Source organism: Prinia subflava, chromosome 5, assembly GCF_021018805.1.
Source record: "Prinia subflava isolate CZ2003 ecotype Zambia chromosome 5, Cam_Psub_1.2, whole genome shotgun sequence".
NCBI lineage: Eukaryota > Metazoa > Chordata > Aves > Passeriformes > Cisticolidae > Prinia > Prinia subflava.
The window spans coordinates 54,885,618-54,905,549 of NC_086251.1; the positions used below are offsets into that span (position 1 = coordinate 54,885,618).

The following is a 19,932-nucleotide window of genomic DNA, read 5'->3' on the forward strand; positions in this document are numbered from 1 at the left end:
GTCCTGTGCTTCTGCAACCTCTCCTCCAACTCTCTCTTCTCACAAGCTCAGTGGAGCATGTTACCTCTATTTTCTTTCTCCCCTTCTCCTGGGATCCCTCCTGTTAATTACTTCAGCTTTGGCAGCTCCCCATCCCATCTCCCGTGCCCACCACAGCAGACAGGGCACTGCCTGCTCCCCATGGGTAGCTCAGTCAGTGATTTCCCCCAGCTATTCCTGCTTAGCAGAGAAGTTGTTTATTTCCCAGTTTTTCTGTGGCTATGTGAACATTCACATCATATATGGTGGTGACTTTTTTTTTTTTTTAATTTCAGTAATAGGAAAGGGCTGGAAGCCAGTATGTGGTGTAATGCCAGAGCACTGGAGAAGCATTAAGGACAAGTTTGGATCTGTTTACTCTGATACTATTCCTCAGGCAGGGATCAATCACTTAAAATCAGAGACATTGGAAACAATTTACGGTAAATACAGCTAAAATCAAACACACTCATAACCCAAGATAGGGTTTAGTCAAATCCAAGCCAAGTTTATCCCAGATGTAACTCCAGTAACAACAGTAAACACTTGACAAAGAGGGACTCAGTTCATTTGATTCACCTCACTTTATTTATAGAAACTGAAATACTGCTAATGCAAGCAAAAGTGCAAGGGAAGGACAAGCTCATAGCAATCCCCTCTCCATGGTCACCATGGCTATTTGTGCTTTGTTCCACTCTGTTTACAAATTATTAAGCATATTGACCACAGCTCCATGTTTTGAAATCAAGAATGCAAAGAATCCATTTTTATTACTTTATTAACCTTTTTTTTATTTAACCTGGTAATAAAACTACTCAGCTGTGCAGTGAAATCTCAATTAAAACTTGCCTCTCCAGGAGCCACAGAGTGAAATGCTCCAGCAGTTATCGAAGTTGGTTTCCCTGTGAAAGCTGTGCTCAGTTATCAGATTCTGTTATTCAGTACACAGATCCCTCCTTTCCAGCAAGCATCCTTTCAGGAGGTGCTTTCAAAGCTTTCGGGCTCTCCCAGTGATAGCTCTGCTTTTCTTTCACAGCAATTACAGTCTCTTCATTTAATTTCAATGGAAACTTTCTTGTTTTAGACCTTGCCCATGTAGCTGAATGCTCATCTCTGGATCTTATTTCCAGTCCTCAGGAGGACCGGTTTTGATGACCTAGTCTGATTACAGCATCTTTGACAGCTTTAAAGGAATTTGCCCTGGGGAAGAGGACAGCTGCTGCCCCAATGAGGGATTTTTCTGAGCAGGCCTCCCGAGCCAGACATGTCAGTGTGAGATGCTACCTACGTTTTTCATCGTGACCAACAGGTACGTCTAAAAAAGGTTGTGTGTTCTTGGCTGCGCAGGCCAGTGTGGAGAGAGCCTCTGTTTTTAAACTGCTTAACCTGTTCCTGTCAAAACACTGCAGCTTCTTGGCTTCTTTTCCCTTGTGTTCTATATTCAGCCTCTCTGAAAAGTGTGAGCCAGATCTTTGTGCTGGTGTAAAGTGGCATTGCTCCTTCAGTTTATACAGACTGCAGGGTAGGAACAGTCTCTTTGCCTGTGTGTGCAGTTCTTGTACAGCTCTGGTCTTAAACAAGGCTGATGACATTGAGAACATTATTTATGAACAATAGTAACCCTTATCAGGAGCTGCAATAAAGTAACTCATCAGACTTTTTAGAACTGAATCAGTATAAGAGCAATATGGTAATCAGTTCCCCTAGAGCCCATTTTGCATGAATGTTGGAAACAAGATTAACAACATTTCAAATCCCAAACAACCCATTTTACCTCCAGAAAGGAGGTCTGATCTGCTTAACATGATGTGGATCAGGAAAGCTCCATGTTCCCTTCCTAATGACACCCAAACCCGATAATTAAATTCTGTTTTGCCCAGATAAAGTAACAAGAATGAAGGGATCATGATTCAGATGGATATGATTTGCAATAAAAAAATTTTGACAAGGATCTGAATTTACAAAGTTCTATATTTTCATCCTGGAACTTCTCTACTTTAATTTTGGGGAGAAAAGAAAGTAAAGATTTCAGATAGGAAGGTCAGAACTACCAGTGCATGTGCTGGGGTAGTGCCAAGATTTAGAAGAATTCATTCCCAAGACATCTTGAGCCTTGGTTTTGGTTTTTCAGAAGAGATAACTAGACAGCTTGTAGTTCTGAGAGGTGTTTGGTACATGGAGCACTGACTTCTCCTCTCCAGTGCCAGCCCGTTTCCACCACATGCTGCCCCAAAATCAAACTCTGAACTCACAAATAAAGGTGACAGCTACCAGTGCCACCTGCTCCAAATTCTGCAAAATTCTTTTTTTCCTCCATTGTATTTTTTATTTATGTTTCATATTCCCAGGGGGAAAAAAATGGAATGTCATTTTGCTGCCTTGCAGTTACTTGATTTTTATTTGGTAAAGGCAAAGGGGCTGAAGGTGTCCTTTTTGAAATGACAATGGAGAGCACAGAAGAGAGCAAACCCACCAGCTTTGATTAACCTGGCACCTCTTAGTCTAAATCTCTGACACAGATGCTGGCTCACACTGGATCCTCCTGAAAGCCATGACAGAGTGGTGGCTCCTGGAGCATCCCTTGCTAATCACCTTTTGATTTGGGCTGTCAAATATGCCACTGAAGAAGTTAACATTATTTCCCTGTTCTGGAATTATCCAACAGCAAGAGTGTCAGGAAAAGGTGTTTCAGATCTACAGAGGTGTCACAAAGACAGGAGACAACTTCTGGGAAGGAGAAGAGTTGGTGTCACTTTTCCATCATCTTAACTTTAGAGCTGCAAAGACCTTTTTGACCCAGTATGCTCCAGAAAAAATCGAATATCTTCCCAGATTTCCAATACATAGGGAGGAGGTAACTACAGGTAGGAAGTATAGGAACACTCCAGTCTCAAAACTTCTCCCAGAAAGAAGAGTGGGTATAATGCATGAAAGAGAGAATGCAAGACACTGCACTAGCTCTGTGTACCCAAAAGTTTTGTCTTTGTCAGGGACCAGCCTTGTAGTCAGAATCCTGTAATAGAACAAGAGCTCAGCTTCCACCCTTCTCCCTTCAGACATCATTATTTCAGCATCTCCACAGCTGTCCCATGAAGATTCATTCCCTGCTTTTGCATTTCTCTGGCTTTAAAAGAAAAGGCAAAGTAATTTCTATTGTTTCATTGAGAAGACTGATTGAAAGGCTCATGCATTTAAGATGATGAAAAATATACCAGTGAAAATGTTCCACATCAGAAAAAATGTATTTGTTGAGGCAAAGATGATGACCAGCATATTAATTTAAGCTGAGAGGTTTCCTGGTCCTGGACCAAATTTCTGATAAGAATGAAGGAGAGAATGAAGGAGAAAGAGAGAGACAGCCAAGCTGTTAGAAGGCAGCTAATGAGAAGCTGCATCTTAGGGGCATTGCTCTTGAAGGTTCTGATTCAAACCTGCCAGGGGTCAATGCTGGACCCTGTTTTCCCACTCTACTCTCAAAGCACATCCTGCTCTCAGCTATCCCATTGTAAGACACAATTTGTCTTGGTGTGAGCAGGATCCTACAACTCTCTTGAAGGAATGCCAAAGGATGCTCTGCTTTGGGATTAAAGCACAACTGAAATATTCAGCTTGCCTCTGCAAAATGTAACTGGCTTTCAACCTGACTTATCTGTTAAGCCTGATGCCAACAAGTGTACTTTGATGTTCTGCCTGAATTTTTCCTTGCTTATTTTCTTTGCCTCAGCTTAAACTGAGATGAAATTGAATATAAGCTCCAGAAGCACTCAGCCATTTTTGAAAATTGTACCAATTACTTTTTGTTAAACCTATTTGTTTTTCTCTGAAATCACCAGTCTCCAGGGCTTGGAGAGGTGGAGGAGAGAGACTTACATACTAATTAGAAAAACAAATATCATCATTAATAGACTTAACATTAATGTAAAGCAGCTGCCAATGACAGAGGGATTTGCCACTTTCTTTTTCTAATCTTTATCATCCAATATCATCATCCAAAAGCTTTCCAATTCAAGATTTTTTTTTATTCATTTGGGCTTTTGTTACACTTCAATATGCTCTTTTCTCCATTTTTCTGTTCTTCTTTCATGTCATTAATCTAATCTAATCCTCTTCCAAGGTGACACCACAAATGGAGCTCAAGTGCATTTACATCAGTGCCCTCAAATCCTGTTTTGTGGTTGCCTGTGTCTTGGTGCTCTGTGATTCCCTTGGCTCCTTCCCACTGCTGCCAGCCCTGCTTGCTGCCCCTCTCAGGGCCAGTTTGGCATTAATGTCTGCCAGGTTCCTAAAATCCTTTTTAGGGGAGAGGCTGTGGCTCACAGAAGTCAGATGGAGTCTTCTGATACCTGGGATTAAAACAAGACCACTAATCCCTTTTGAGGCTGTATCCTACAGTCGTCCAAACTGGATTTCTCCTCAGCTCAGAGCTCACCTAGGAAAGTGGGCAGGAAGCCCCAATGAACACAACATCAAGCACAGAGTGATTACTGCTAACATAGAACTCCTGAAGATAATCCCACTTTCCCTATTTCTAAGAAGGTTTTCTTTGCATGCCTTTTCTCTATTATGCCAGCTCAGATGTCCTCCTGCTGGCAGTAGATTTCTCCTAATTTATTTCATGGCTGATGGCAGCCCCGCCATCAACAGCAGCACAAATGCTTCGGGCAGAAGTTACAGTTCCACTAGGTTTTGTTCCTAAAATACACTAAGTGTGTAACAAAACTGACTCAGAATAACCTCACTGGCTCCAGCCCTGTCCATCTCCCACATCCCACATCAACAGGACTGACTGATTTGGAATCAGTGAGCCAACAGCAGATACTAGAAATTGGTTCCTTGGTAACTCTAATTCCATCAATACGTGTTTTACATTTTAGGTCCCAGTGACAGGCTGATCAGAACAAACTAGAAAATCTCAGGTGGGATAAGCCTAATGGCTATGGAACATTTCTAAAATAAAAAATGGATGTTGAATCACAAGTAATAACTTGGCTGCAATCTCAGGATTCTAATTATGAAATGGATGTGAAATCATTCTGTAATTATTTAGAAAGTTCATTTCAGCAGCCAGAAATTCTCTCGATGTTTACTGTCTATCTTCACAAGTCCTCTGTGGTTATTTGCAGCCTCTACCCGGAAAGACACATGAATAAGAGAGGCAATTTTAAGAAATGGAGACAGATTCATGCCTTTTATAAGTCAATGGACTCATGCCAGGGATAAATTGAGACCAAATTTCTCAACAGAGCTAAATCACTTCCAGTCAGTCCAAATAGAGCAGAGATTGCTCTGGGCTGCAGCAGGGATGTTCTCAGCATAATGCAAAACTCTACACTTATGCTCAGTGCTTCTATCTTTGCCTTAGAAAAGAACCCTGTTCAAAACCAGGAAAAACCCGTGCACAAGGTGGATTTCAAACTGGTGCCACAGCTCCAGGAACACCATCATCTCTTTGAAGGACCTGCTACGTGGTCACCCTGTACTCAGTGCTGCTGAGGCTGCACCTTGAATCCCATTTTCAGTTTTAGGCCCCACACTACAAGAAAGACATTGAGGTGCTGGAGCAAGTCCAGAGAAGGGCAACGGAGCTGAGGAAGGGTCTGGGGCACCAGACTCATGAGAAGCAGCTGAGCCAGCAGCTCCAGCTTTGACTGGAGACAATTAGGCTCAGGGAAAACCAAATCACTCCCTACAACTACCTGAGAAAAGGTTGTAGATGGGGGGTGTTGGCCTCTTCTCCTAATTAACAAGAAATAGAGCAAGAGGAAATCAGATTGCACCAGGATAGATTTAGACTGGATATAAGGAAAAATTTCTTCTCCAAAAGGGTTGTCAATCACTGGAACAGACTGTCCAGGGAAGCTGTTGGGTCACTGTCCCTGGAGGTATTTAAAAGTTATTTAGATGTGGCAGCTGGAGACATAGTTGGTGGTGGCCTTGGCCATGCTGGGGTAACATTTGGATTCACTGACCCTAAAGGTCTTTTCCAACCGAAATAATTCTGAGATTCTACATCTGTAAATAGAGCCAGGGCTCTGCCTTCAGCAGTGAGCTCAGTTGTGGTGGATCAGATGGCCACCTGCAGTAACACCACCCCTAATCCAATTTTTACAAAAGTTAGCAAACCCACAGGTCCTGGATAGATGGCCCAGGTCTGCCTACCTGCATCCAAGGGGAACTACAGATCTGTGTGATCAATGAAAACCTCCAGCATAAGTTAGTAATAACTGAAGGCAAAGAGGTCCCACTGGGAGGGTGACCCTGTGGGTCCTTCCTGGAGCACAGGGGTGGTTGATGCTGCACTTTGCACTGATCTCAACTGCACTTCCTTGGGGGAAAATGCTCCTGGATTCACAGCTCTGTGGGCATCACAGGAACTAACAGACATCCAGGAAGGAAAACTGATTGCTTTCATCCTGGCTGGCTACATGCACCAAGAGTTGCTAGATCATCTTCCCATTCAGTGCTCTTTTTTCATTATGCTTTGTAGTTGATCTTTTCTTTTTCACCAACTCCACAAAAACACCCCAGTTTGGACTGACTGCCAGACAAAAGATTTATCACGATCCTTGTGAATGTGAAACGGAAACATGCAGTCCAAAGAGCTGATTTTCATCTTGAGGCTGGGATTTACACAGTGCTTCCTTCACTGGAAGGCTGAGGAAAAGAAATGGTGCTGTATGAAATCTCATGGGTGTCCCATATCTTCCAGCAGTAAATCTGTTTCTCCAGAGACACAAAAAGGAAGAAGGCAAAACCTAATTATACTCTGTGGGGCAATTTGCTGTTTTATTTCCTGATGTACTTCCTGACTAGTGGAAAATCACTCTTGGCAAACACAAAACTTACCCTGCTTCCAAAAGGTGCATCTCTAAATTATTGATCAAGAGTACACAGAACCGCGAAAGGTGGAATACTGAACAAAGGCTCAATTGACACTCTGGAAGTTGAGGAAGATACGGAAGACACCCCTCTAATTTATTTATTCCTTTTCTGTTCTGTTATCCTGATATGCTGCTTCCAGTTACCACTGCACCCCACACTGTATGGTATTACGTGATTTTGTTTTCAGATTGTTGGAGATAAAGTTACTTCATTATTAATATATATGCACTGTGCATATCCATAAATATTGAATATATACGTGTGTGTGTGTGTAAACCTACTGGAAGTGTTAATAGTTAAGATAAACGAAGTCCATTATTGCAATGAGTGACTATTTCTATGACCCTATTTGCAATAAAAGCAGATTCAATGATATGAGAAAATTGCTAGGTTTCAGAATAATTGAACCAGGCCAGACGAATCCCCACAAAGGCATCATTTACAAAGTACTTTGCTTGTCTAAAATATTTATTCCCACAGAAGGAAATGGAAAAAGAGTTCATACGGTTACACGGCTATCCTCTGAGTGTAAAATTGTTTTATCATGTTATGTTTATTTCCTAGACATCTTCCACTGGGGTATTGCAGAAAAAATACTGTCTGTGCAGTTAATTCCTTTGTGTGGACTGCTCATATTTATTCTCTGGGAAGTCAATCATGTTTTGTTTGGGCATGTTTTGTTTTTCTGCTGAGCAAACACTTAAGCAAGCCTTTTCTTGTAAAAAGTTATTTGCATATACATTGTGCAGCATTCAGTGTCGGTGCTACACAGAGGGTTGAAATGTTTTTGCTTTCCTTCCTATGTACTATGGGGAGTCGTGGGTCTCTTGATGAAAATGTTGGTGTTACTCTTTAAAACTGCAGTATATTGTTCGAGTTTAAGAGCTACATCAGTAGTTACAGATAATTTTAGTTTGTCTTGTATTGAAAGCCTGGATAGATTTTTAGTATTAAATGTTCACAGCAAAATGATTCCAGGCAATCTACAGACAAAGAATTACTCCCAGCAATTACCGACTGAATAAATCTGAATAATGAATACATTCACGAAAGTCACTGTCTATTTGTGAACAATTAGGTGAAAGAAATAGAGGTGACACTCTCAAGCTAAATAATTCATTTATGAATTATTTGACCAGCTTTGTTTCTGAGGTACATTGCATTAAATGAGATCAAAGCTTAGATGAAAAATTACTTTAGAAAGAAGGGCTACATTAAAGGAAGTTCTTACAGCTTCTAATGCAGAAATCATACTATAGTAACTATTGTTTATTACCAGTGAATTTCAGAGGCTAGAGAAATTATTTTCCTGGATTATTTTACTGTAAGTCTTGGTCTGTGTTTTATTTCTAACATATATCCAATTTTAGGTTGTTAAACTACAGTCAAAAGCACTTAGGAAGAATGGAACTGTCCCTGTCATGAGAATTGAACTCCTGACATCTTTATCCACTGAAACTTGAGTGCCCAGGTAACTACTAATTATTCAAGCATTTACAACCATTACTATCAACATAATTAGCACATCTTGAGATAAAAGTGAGAATGCCACTATGAAATTATCATTCCTGGCATTTAGACAGCAATCTTTCATGAAAACTGTCATAAGCTGCCCAATTATTTTTCAGTCAAATGAACAAAAAATTGTTTACATTTAAGGGCAATCTAGAACTGAAAAGAAATGCTTTCTGGCATCAAAAATTACAAATGTTGTCTCCATATGTCCATTTCTTGAATACAAAAAATCCCATCAACTTCTGCACTGGTGGGGTTTTTTGTTGCTGGTTTGGTTTTTGTTATGTTTGTTGGTTTGGTTTGGTTTGGTTTGGTTTTGGTGGGTTTGTTTGTTTGTCTGTTTGGATTTTTTATTATTATTATTATTACCAAAATCTCTTTGACCAAATACTTAGAAAACTGTGAAACCTTCCTTTGTACAAAGTCAGGGTCAGTGAAAAAGACATGAGCAAGGTTTTTCATTTAGGTCTAAAAGCTGACAAGTGCATTGTCCTGATCTGCAGGAACAAGAGGCTGCACAAGACCTTCTTACCTGCCTTGCTGGGTGACACTAATAAAAATAAATGAGACAATTCCCACGGACAAAGTCAAAGCTAGATGAGGACTAGAGTTTGACTTCCCTAATCCCACCTTCATCAGTTTTTCTGGCCAAAACAGGAAGGTAAATTCCTTCTTACCTGAATTAGTAGTAAGTGACTATCACAGCAGGAGGAAGGAGCCAGTGAATCCAGGGACCATGGTTTGACAGGTTTTGTCACTTTTCTGTCTAGGATCTATTATGAACAAAATTTTAAAGGCTGTCTTTTCCCCACCAACAGCCATCCTAGATATCTTGAAATAACTTCTGTGGAACACTTGCAGGACTTGCAGGACACAGCAGAGAGGGGATTTTGGGAGCATTCCACAAGGCCTGCAGCTGTAAGCTGGTTTCAGCATGAGGAAAAGCCCTCCATCACCCCAATGCACAGGAAAGAGAAGGTAAGGTAACCCTTTTAGATATGGTGCACTCGGTGGAGAGCCCTAGATGAGCAAAATCTGTTCCTCTCCATGTGGATACTGATCTCACTAAGGGCAGCCTTGAGGACAGCAGACCCAGGCAGAGGCTGAGCTGCAGGAGAGCAGCATGGCCTGGGGGGTCTGCTGACCCCTCTTCCTCTGCTGCTCTGGACCAGTTTTCCCTGGGGAGGATCCCAACCCTCTCCATCTACTCACCCACTCCCCATATCCCTGAAAGGAAGTGAATAAGCAGTGAGGCCCAGAGAGCAGCTGTGCCCTTCGGATCCCAGTGCTTGTATGAGCATCTTGCAACCCTCTCTGCACTGCAGAAAAAGGGCCAGCCTGAACATGACATGGAAATATCCATCCAGCCACCTGCTAAAAAACCAAACCATGTACATTACACATGGCACTGGAAATAAATAGCTCTGTGCTTGCAGGGACAGTAAACCAGTATATTTTAGCAATAATGTTAGGTATTTCTAACCAAAACTTGTATATTTGATGATGCCCAGCCTTCAGCATTTGACAAGGGGCTGTTAAAGCCTCTTGAACAGTAAATCACCTCTCTTTTTATCAATAATCTTATTATAATATGAGTAGAAATGTCAAATGTTTAAATCCCACTTTATTAGTGTAATAATGTATTTAATTTGTAAAACATATAAAGTGAGGCCATAACTGTTCTGGAGGGAGATATCTGTCATCCCACTATATTTATATAATTTTCTAGTGGCTTTACCCACATATTTTGAATGGAAGAAGGATTAAAAGCAATCCCACTTGCAAGATTTTTGTGATTGGGGATGGGTTCTGGAAAGGAAACCAGTGTGAGCACAGAAATGCAGCAGTTGTTATTGAACAGAACCACCCTCAACTTCACATTCACCCCAAACAAATACATAGGTGTTTGTCCGTGGCTTGCTCCATTCAGGCCCTCTCTGGCTGCCAGAAATGCCCTGCTCCCAGCTGCACAGTCAGTGCTATCACTGTGTGCTATTTCTGGCTCCTGAGCACGTCTCAGGCAGTGCCATCCTTCCCACACCAGCCCTGGGACAAAGGGCACGAGCTCCTCTCTGCCCTCCTGGTCCCCCGTGGCCGCTCCCGTCGGCGCGGTGCCGCTGCCGGCTCCATCCCCGCTGCAGAGGGGTCTCTGGACACTTCTCCTTGTTCCTCCTCATCCTCCTGGGCAAGAGGCTTTCCATCCAGAGCTTCATGTGGGAGGCTTCATGTCGGCTTCCAGAGTACATGTCCCAAGTATGTCCAGCCTCACCCTCCGATCCTAGTGCCAAAGAGCTGCAGGTAAGTGATCTTCTGGTGGGTGATGGAGTCCCTCTGTCACTGCCTGGAGCTTGTTGCAAGTGGGGTGTTTCTAGGGTCATACAATTTCCCACAATTTCCTACCTTGGTAGGTTTCCAGCTCTTGTAGCACTATGTTAACACTAGATTTCTGTCTCAGGGGACAGTGTTTTGTTTGTTCCGACACTGTGTAATTTTGATTTCCACAAGTTATTAAAGTCTAGTAAATATCTAAAATCTTAAGGTCTTCCTTGGCTAGGTGCTATCCAACCAGCTACTTGTTTGATGTTTTTCTCTTCTGATGTGATGTCGTTGCTAAGTGTTTGGAAAAGCTCGTATGGACAACAGCTGCACTTGGACTTCTAAATCTGTTCAAACGCAAGGTTTAGTTTCCTTGGTTGTGCCACAGGAGAAGCCCTCATAGCTAATGCTTCAACCACCCCTAGCCTGAGCTGGTCTGTGTCTCCCTAAAGCTGTTTCATTTTACACAGAATAATCAAGTATTCATTATGTGAGTGTGTGTGTGGCTGTTGCAGAGTGATTGGGGTACTCACCTGGTAGATGAGAGACCCTGTTCCCAGTGACCGCTCCAATGAATATTTAAGTGTTACCTATTAAGTATTCATTGAAGCAAGGGTAGGAGCAGGCTTCTGCCACCCCCAAGGGAGCACCCAAACACCAGGCTGTAGAGTCATTCTTTCTTTCTTTCTTTAGCTCAATGAATATTTAATTATTCAAGGCCAAACAAGACAGCTTCAGTGGCAGAGACTGAGATTCCCTGCTCCCGTGTGTACACCATAAATCTGATTATGTGGATATGTATCTAAGACTTGGCTTTGCATTTCTTGGAACTTGGAAAGAAGTCAAATCCACGTTTCCCATGACCTGAATGGGGTTTCCAGCTTCCTAGCTGCTGAATGAAAAACACAGAGCTCCAGCACACACTGTCCACAGTCATGAGGCAGAGGTGACATGACCCCAAGATCAGAGAAAGCATCCTTATCAGTGATGAGATTGGTTTTATGAATCTCTCAGGAGAAGGAATCAAAGCTGAAGACATTCCTCACCCCATGGCAGCTCCTGCTGACTGTGTAATGTGCCTTTTGAGGTTATCCAAAATGTGATGTGTAAGAAAACCTATTTATCTCCTTTACTCTGGGGTCTGACACCCGGATTGTAGTCAATGGGACCTAATCCTGCTTCTGCAGTCCGAGGAGTGGCTGTGTAAAATGGTGAGTGTGGGGAAAGCATCCAATAAGAAAAGCCAAGGCAATGGCATTTGAGTCTAAAAAAGGACAAAAGTAGATAATTGAGGAGTAGAAAGATAAAAAAAAAAAAAAGAAATCTAAGAAAAACTGAAGTAAGGTGCAGGCAATCATTGAGTAGGGGAGCAACAAACACAGGGGGGGAAGAGATCAGGGACAGTAACCAGAAGAAAAAAAATACCTTTATCGAGCAGAGGAACAGAGGGGAGAGATGGAAAGGGCTAGAGAAGATTACTTCAGTCTTAAAAATAAAATACTAAGACTCTCTGCCCCTCACTTTAATCTTTGAGAAGTATTCAAAGAACAGAGGGTGTCCAGACACCCAGAGGACAGTGGGTGTCTGAACCAAGGCTCTGTGGGTTCACTTGGAGCAGTTGGCAGTGGGAACATTCCCATGCAGAACCGTGACTTATTACTGTTATTGCAACTCTGCTTCTTGTCATTTCAAAGAACACACAGCATTATGATTCTGTTGTCAAAGACTAAATGTGGTTTCTAAGCAAAAAACAGAGCAACAGCATAACTGTTATATCAAAGTGCAAATAAACAGCCTTCTCTACCCACCAGGAGTGTCCAAAACCAAGTCAGCTGCAAAGTCCCTGTTGTTGAAACGGTAACGCTGCATTCTGAACAGAACTGCTTAGCTCAGAACATTTAAAGGTGGTCCAAATGATATGGTTCATATATTTCATACCACATTTATGTTCTTCTAAGAGCAGCCTAAGGCTGCTGAGCAGCCACCTTCAGGAAGTATTTGTTACAATGAAGAGAAGTCCTTTCTGAACATTTTGCTGTCCATCGCTTTAACTATCCTTTTCCCTGAGAATACAGCTTTAGAGTACTGCAGGTCTGTGGCAGTGTATGAATATCCCTTTGTCTTGCTGTAAATATTACAGCTTTGGACTATGTCCAGGCAGATGGGTTGCATATCCTTCGAGGGATATGGTAACATATCCACCAAAGATCCAAACGTCACCCAGTTACATTAAATGTCTGAATGGTCACATGTTTTGTGTTTTGATGAACTCTTTAGGCAGATGACAGTAGCTATCCTCCTTCCATACTGAGGAAAAGGCCACCTGTGGACCAAGCTGTGGGGGAAAAGCGGAGAGCAGAGAGAAGGGTTCGCTTTCGTGAGCCAGAGGAAGTCATTGAACACGGTATGCTCAGGTTACCAGGGATTTTGGCATGACCTTTCTAGCTTTTTTAACATCCACTCTGTCTGTCCACATCAGCTTCCCCCTCTGATAATTGGTGATTTTCAGCTCAGCAGGGAGCAGAGGATGGAGGATTCTTGCTCTGTGCTCTGCAGAACTGTATCTGGTCCATCTGCCCTGGGAGGAGACAGCCTCCTGCTCACCCCCAGCTGAGGTCTCAGTGACCCCCGAGTCAGCCCCCACTGGGATCTCATGGGCCTGGCTGGACCCCAGGGCTTCCCCAGAACGATGTTTCCATTAACTTAGACCAAATTTAAGCATAATTATATCACTGTGGGTAACTAGGATGCCACAGAATACAATAGCAGAGATACGAGCCTAGCAGCCAGGATGTAACAACTTCTGCCAACAAAGACACTCGAGGACTGACAAAGTTATCAAAGTTATCAAAACCTCTGTTCTTTTAATTCGTGAGCCAAAATATTGCAGGTAGGTCAATTGGGAATGACATTCATCAGAGGTATGGCACAAGGATCCAGTTTGCATTTCTGCACGTGCTCTATGCCATACCAAATAATAATTGTTGTTATTTTCTGACTTTCCCAAACTTAGCCAACCAAGAAAATTGTGTTTATTGGTAGAGAACTAAAATTTTATGGATTTGATATGTCAGTTGGTCAAAACATCACTGGCAGAATGGTAAAATTTCTGTCAGCCACCTGCTGACTGCTGCAGCTTCTGAAAATAAGGCTTGGCACCTGCAGATGTGTCTATAAACAGAACTTCATTTGTTTGGCAATACATTGTTTGGGATGCCTCCTGATGCCTGAAGGGAAGGCTGTTTCTTGATAAGCTTGTTGACATGGCCTGGGCTTTCCCACCAAAACTGAACTCCTGGAAAGACTCGGTGAGTCAGCCCTAAATTCCTCAAAGCTCATCTGACTGCTCAAGAGCAGGATTCTGTTGGGAACTAATAAATCCCTCAGCTCCCTGCCAGAGTCCATGCCCCACTGGAAATCCTGCAGCCAGTCCAGGCCAGGGGACAGGTTTGTCTCCCAGTGGCTCTGACTTCAGCAAAGCCATGGAACTCGTGGGGAGCTGCAAGCGTGGAGAAGGCTATGACTCTTTTTCATGGAGACATGAGAAACCTTCCAAGCCATAATTAGTATTCTGTGTTGCAAACAGTCTGTGATTTAGATTATTTGCTGTTTGTCCACACAATATCACTCACATTAAGGCTGGTAAAACAAAGTGGCTGGCACCACTGAAATATTTCCATTTTATGGACTTTTCATCTTGGATTGTGTCTGGGCCCTGGCTGCCAAGCAGACACACTCCCAGGATATTGTTGATGAAAGTTAGTCTGACAGTGCTTTCTTAACTTTCATTCTTTCAGCCTGCTTGTCTAAATCCTTTCCTTTCTAGGAACTGTGTGGAATAGGGAGGGGTTTTAGCAGAGCTGTTTCCCGACCTCCCTGCAACAGCAGCAATCCTGGCTCTGAATTCTTCCACACAATAATATTTCCTCACTTTCCTGAAGTGCACCTGCATCTGCATGTTTGCATGGATTGGGTAGGTCCTCATCCAGAGCCAGAAGTGGTGTAAGAGGTTGCCCAACATCTCCAAGGTGCCAGGCAATTTCAGGACACTGCTTGGCTCTGTATTTTCTTGTTCACCCTCTGCCAGGAGACCTTTCCAGGCGAGTAAGAACATTTTCATTCTGTTTTCTAGTCATTTCCTGCTGTGACTACGTAGTGGGTAAGTTGAATTTTTCACATTACAACTGTGAGCCATCCATAGCATTAACCTGAGTTTGCTTTTGTGGCTGGTGGGATGCACTGTGCAAATCTCCCTCCATATACACAGCAGTTTGTGTTGCCAGTGGTTGCTTTTTCTTCTCAGCATAAGCAGCATAAAGTGCTGATGAGGTCTGGTGCAATTTTAAACAAGTCGTCTAGTAAGACAGATAGTGGAAACAAAAATTAAATCCCTGAAGCTCTTTTTAATTTAAATATAGCTAATATATTTTGTGGCATTAGAATAGGTACAGGTTTCTCACTAAGATATGCAAGGAAAGCACCCCAAGCTAAACAATAGTTCTCCCTGCTGAGCTTGGTATGAGGGGAAGAGACAATTATATGCTGACAGCAGGGTAGAAATAATAAAAATAATCGGTTTTTTCTGGTGGGTTGTTGTGTGGGGGTTTTGGGGTTTGGTTTATTTTGGTTTGGTTTTTGTGTGGGGGGGGGTTGTTTGTTTGTTTGGGGTGGGTTTTTTTGGATTGTTTGTTTGTTTGTTTTTGGGGTTTTTTTGGTTTGGTTTTGGTTTTTGGTGGGGGGTTTTTGGTTTTGTTTTTTTTTGTTTTGGTGGGTTTTTTTGGTTGGTTGTTTGTTTGTTTTTTGGTTGTTGTTGTTGTTTTTGAGGCCTGGCAGCCTCACAGACCCCCAAGCAAATGAGTGCATCTGAATATTCTGATGATGGTGAACATTTCTGGAGGCCCTGGGCAGCATCCAGCCCCAGGTGCAGGCAGTGCAGTGGAGAGGGGTCCTATATACATGTATATATACACACACAGACCTATAGTTTGGGAGCCCAAAAAGCCTCTCAGGCAGATGTCCTCATACCCCTCAGCTATTGCTGTTGTCCAGGAAGAGGGGCTGTGTGCTCATGACAATGGAAGCATCATCCAGGGCTGTTACTGGGTTAGAAACAGGCTATACAGCCAGAAAAGTGCCTGGCAGAAAAGCAAAGATCAAATATTCTTCAGGGCCCAGTGGAAATGTGTATCCAAGGCAGGAACTGAAACAAAATCTCCTGTATCCAGGTCCAATGCTTTTCTCAGATGGGTTGCCATGAGACTGGGCACAGGTCTGTGCTCTTCCAACAAGCAATTTAACTAACAAATTTAAGCATTGAATTTCTAATTGTAATCTAGAAAAGCAAATTTGATTTTCAGCACCTAACTCTAGTGATGGGCTGAAGCTGTTGTGAGCATAGCTCATCACAATTTTGCAAGTGGAGTTACTCTTCTGCATTATTTTTTTTCTGTTCATGGACAGAACACATTTCATTACTGAGAGGATATAAGGAAAGCCCAGTTTTACATTTGAGATCACCCAGAAATTTCAAATGGAAAGTAACTTTTTAAAAGTTGAAATGGGTTACAAACACTTCAGATGAAAGGGTCGATGTGAAAATCTGTTCAGCTTCCACAAGAACGTTTCCCTGCTCACATCAGCCAAGCCCCACATTGGAAAAGGCAGGTGGGCACCCAGTCAAGAGCTGTAGCCTGTGGTGTGGGAAATCTCACAAGGAAAACACCAACTGCTAACTCACAAATCTCTGCAAAACCAGAAAGTGGTGAGCAATTCCCTGGCTAAACACCTTCACATCAACCCTTCATAGAATAATGCCAAATAAACAAATTTATAAAATCTGAAGTCTGCACATGGATAATTTGCAAACAGAAAGAAGGGCTAAATTCAAATGAATAAATTACTTGCTGCAAATAATTCACTTAGATCTATTATGGGACATTGATTTGGTTTCTGGTTAGCTATAAAATGACTGCCTATTAACATTTTACCTTTTCCCCATGCACTTTTTGATACATTATTATGTGTTTCTGGCTTGGTTTTATGACTTTTACCTTCCTCTCTGTACGTCTGTATGACAGTTTAATTGACTGGTGTGTGTTCCAGGGCTCAGAGTGGAAGCTAATTTAAATACCTTACAGCAGCTAATGTTGGCCCTTTACCCGTAATAATACACTCCACATTTTTATCTCCTTATTGATTATGTGCATATGGCAGGAAAATAGCTGCACACTGTGGGTTTTATTCAGGCATGAATTTGGCTTTCTACTGCATGTTTAATACTCTAAGTGCTTTATGAAATAGTGCCCACTGTGCAGTGGCCACGCAGTCAGACAGAGCAGCCAGGTCTGAGTCAAACTGGATCCCCGTGGCCCAGGGATGGATATGGGCAGGCAAGGACTGGGACACAGCTGTCAGCAAGCTGAATGCAGCCTCTGATTTCCACATGTGTGCTGTGCCCCACCTGTGGCACTTTAAACACATTTTAAAAATATTTTGAAGGCAAGAAAAACCTTTTCAGCATCCTCCTGCTGACGAGCAAGCGCAGAGGATGTTCTGGTGTAATTAGCACACACAGCACTCTGAGAGTGGTTCAAACCACCAGAGGTTTCTGAACGTGCCTCTTGGTTAATGGTGCCATGTTTGGGTTCTTTCCATAATTAGCAGGAGTCCCAAACAAGCTGACTTACCAGGGAAAAGGACAGAAATCTATAGCTTCTCCCTTTTATGGAGCATTGTGAACATTAAGTAATTAGACCAAGTAGCTTCATATTCTCCTAGTATTCAACTTAACACTTAGGGTAAAGGTATAAAAAATAATTGCTGGAGAGGAAGTTGAGATCATGCATTAGCTATGCAAATCCTGTTCTTATTGTATATAATTAAACTCTTTAAATGCTCCATTAGATGATATCTTTTATACTCACCACCCTCCATCAGGAGGTGTGACTCACTATCACTTAACTGATGCCTACAGAAGTGCTCACCACCAGGGCCCTCTGTACCCTGCTGTTGCCAGAAAACTGAGACAAAGGCATCAGCAGGGGATCAAATTTGGGAAGTGTTTAAGATGGCACTGAAATAATGCTGCTTTCTCTTTTCTCCTCATCACTGCTCGGCAGATGACAGGACATCATCTGGGTTGCCTGTGCTCCTGTGGCTCTCGTTCTGTGCAGTGCTGATCCTTGCTGTGAGTCTCTACTACACCAGCATGAAGCAAGATGTCAAAGTCCTGGAGGAATTTCAATCCCGACTTGTCATCTTCTCCCTCCATATAAGACACGCTGCTCAGAGGTGCTGGACTTGGTTTATGAGGCAGTAGCAGTGTCCTGCAGCCTGACCCTGCTCAGAAACACCAGAGCAAAGCTCCCAGTGCACTGCAGCCACATGCAAGGAACACATGAGCATCCACCTCAAAGAGCAAGAGAATCACCCCTGCTGTGCACACCCAGCAAACACTTGTTCTCCTTTTTCCTTCTTTGTTATTTTGTTGTGTTTTGTTTTGTTTTTTCACATCAATGAACATTCATACTAATGCCCTGAGGTCCCACCAAACTCATGCTCCAACACCCTTAACAACAAGGGATTTTGTTCCCCAGAGTTCTTAAGCTGCTGATATGAGGAGCAAAAGCAGAGAGGGAAATACATTGATTTGTGCAGGCAGCAGCAAGCTCTGAAGAAAAGCCTTGTGTGTCTCAGGTCAAGGCTTCAGATACCAAACCATCTTCCTCCTTGAGTCTCCTAAGAATTATTTTGCAAAAGTTAAAATAAAGCTGAGCTATTGCACAGACACTGCTCTGGTGGCCAAAGGCTTGGCAAGCTGCTATATTTATACACCTGAAATGATTATTAGTAAAATCCCAGCAAATGGCTTTCTTGTTTCCTTTCATGGGTTTTTTTTTCCCTCCGTGGGCAAAAGCTGGTTCTTAATGCTTCACTTGATTCCCAGGTGTGAAAAAGAACAGGGAAACTCATTTAATAAGAAAATAGTTTATTTGCCTAACATAATAAATAGCATAATTGAAACCCAGGTTAATCATCAAATCCGTAGTTTAATGTGCTGGGTTTGTTTCAGTCCATAAACCCCACGGGGTGACATGCAAGATTTATGAAAGTGCTTGTATTCAGACAGAGGTTAGGCCTGGGTGTTAAAGGCCTTTTATCATGGTAGTATGGTCTGTTTATGAAGGTGTTGGATGTATAAATTCCTTTATCACTCCATTGTCCCACCATCCAATGCATTTGTCAGAAAGGAATCCTTTTAATGGAGATCATGTGAAACAGTCCTCTGGGTATCTGAGAGGAGAACAACTGAGTGTTCATGAGCTTCAAAGAACCAGCACAACCAGATTTTAGACCTTAGATTCTGCCCAGGTAGCACCTGATGTGTGCTTGGGGTTATTTTTTATGGTAACATTGACATCAGAGCCTGTAAGCGCTGAAGTAAAAGTAAAAGGGGGGAAAAAAAGGAGGAATGCTCCAGTGAAGATGAAGAGATGTCTGCAGGACCTTGGCTTAATTCCCCCTGCCATGGCAATCATCAAAAAGAGAAAATGGTGCTTTATTTTTAGGTTTTTTTTTTTAAAGAGAGGCATACATCTGCCCTAGCAACCTTCTCCCAAGCAGCCCAAGAACTTGAACCAAGAGAGGATAAACAGAAACACAACATGGAACCTTCTCTCAGGAGGCGACGGGGCAGCAGCTTGATTGAGAACAAGTCAGAAAATCTGGAGCCCCAGGCAGAAGTGGCTCCAGTGCCTCCTCTCATGCCCCTCTTAAGCTGTCAAAGGCACAGGTGACATTGGACAGCAGTGGCCTGGGGAGCAGAGGCTGCTGCAGGAGCAGTGGCTCAGGGGCTATGTGCAGATCACTCAGGTGCCCCAGCTCAGAGGGGGAGTCCCACCACTGCTTCCCTCCCCTCTCCACTGCCCCAGCCCTGCTGTTTGGGTAATAAAGAAAAAGGTTTTAAACCTGTGTGCTGCTGGATCTCTGGGGAAAAGGTTTAGATTGGTCCCTGCATGGAGCAAGGGGGTCATTTGAAGCATTTAGGGGGAGCCAGATATTATGAGCTCCCCACAGGTGTAACACCTCTGGATTTGGCCAGCAGCCCTAAAATGGCTTAAAGATATTAGTGAGGTGGCATCAGTGGAGGTGTTTGAAAAGCAAAATGTTTTAATTAGGATGAAAACAATAAACTATACAAAA

The 19,932-nt window shown here is 42.7% G+C and overlaps 1 protein-coding gene across 2 annotated transcripts; it reads left to right on the top strand.

The window, feature by feature from the left end:
- The first annotated feature begins 895 nt into the window (after positions 1-895).
- C5H14orf180 (chromosome 5 C14orf180 homolog) lies at positions 896-19,308 on the top strand. 2 transcript variants are annotated; one of them, XM_063399466.1, is made up of 6 exons: positions 896-1,327; positions 8,271-8,371; positions 9,234-9,393; positions 13,009-13,135; positions 14,864-14,890; positions 17,850-19,308. In XM_063399466.1, the coding sequence occupies exons 3-6, from the start codon at positions 9,376-9,378 to the stop codon at positions 18,047-18,049; spliced, it is 372 nt and encodes a 123-aa protein (XP_063255536.1). In that variant the 5' UTR covers positions 896-1,327; positions 8,271-8,371; positions 9,234-9,375; the 3' UTR covers positions 18,050-19,308. The 2 variants fall into 2 exon arrangements, with proteins under 2 accessions (XP_063255536.1, XP_063255535.1); XM_063399465.1 differs by having other exon boundaries at positions 897-1,327; positions 9,277-9,393.
- Positions 19,309-19,932: the final 624 nt, after the last annotated feature.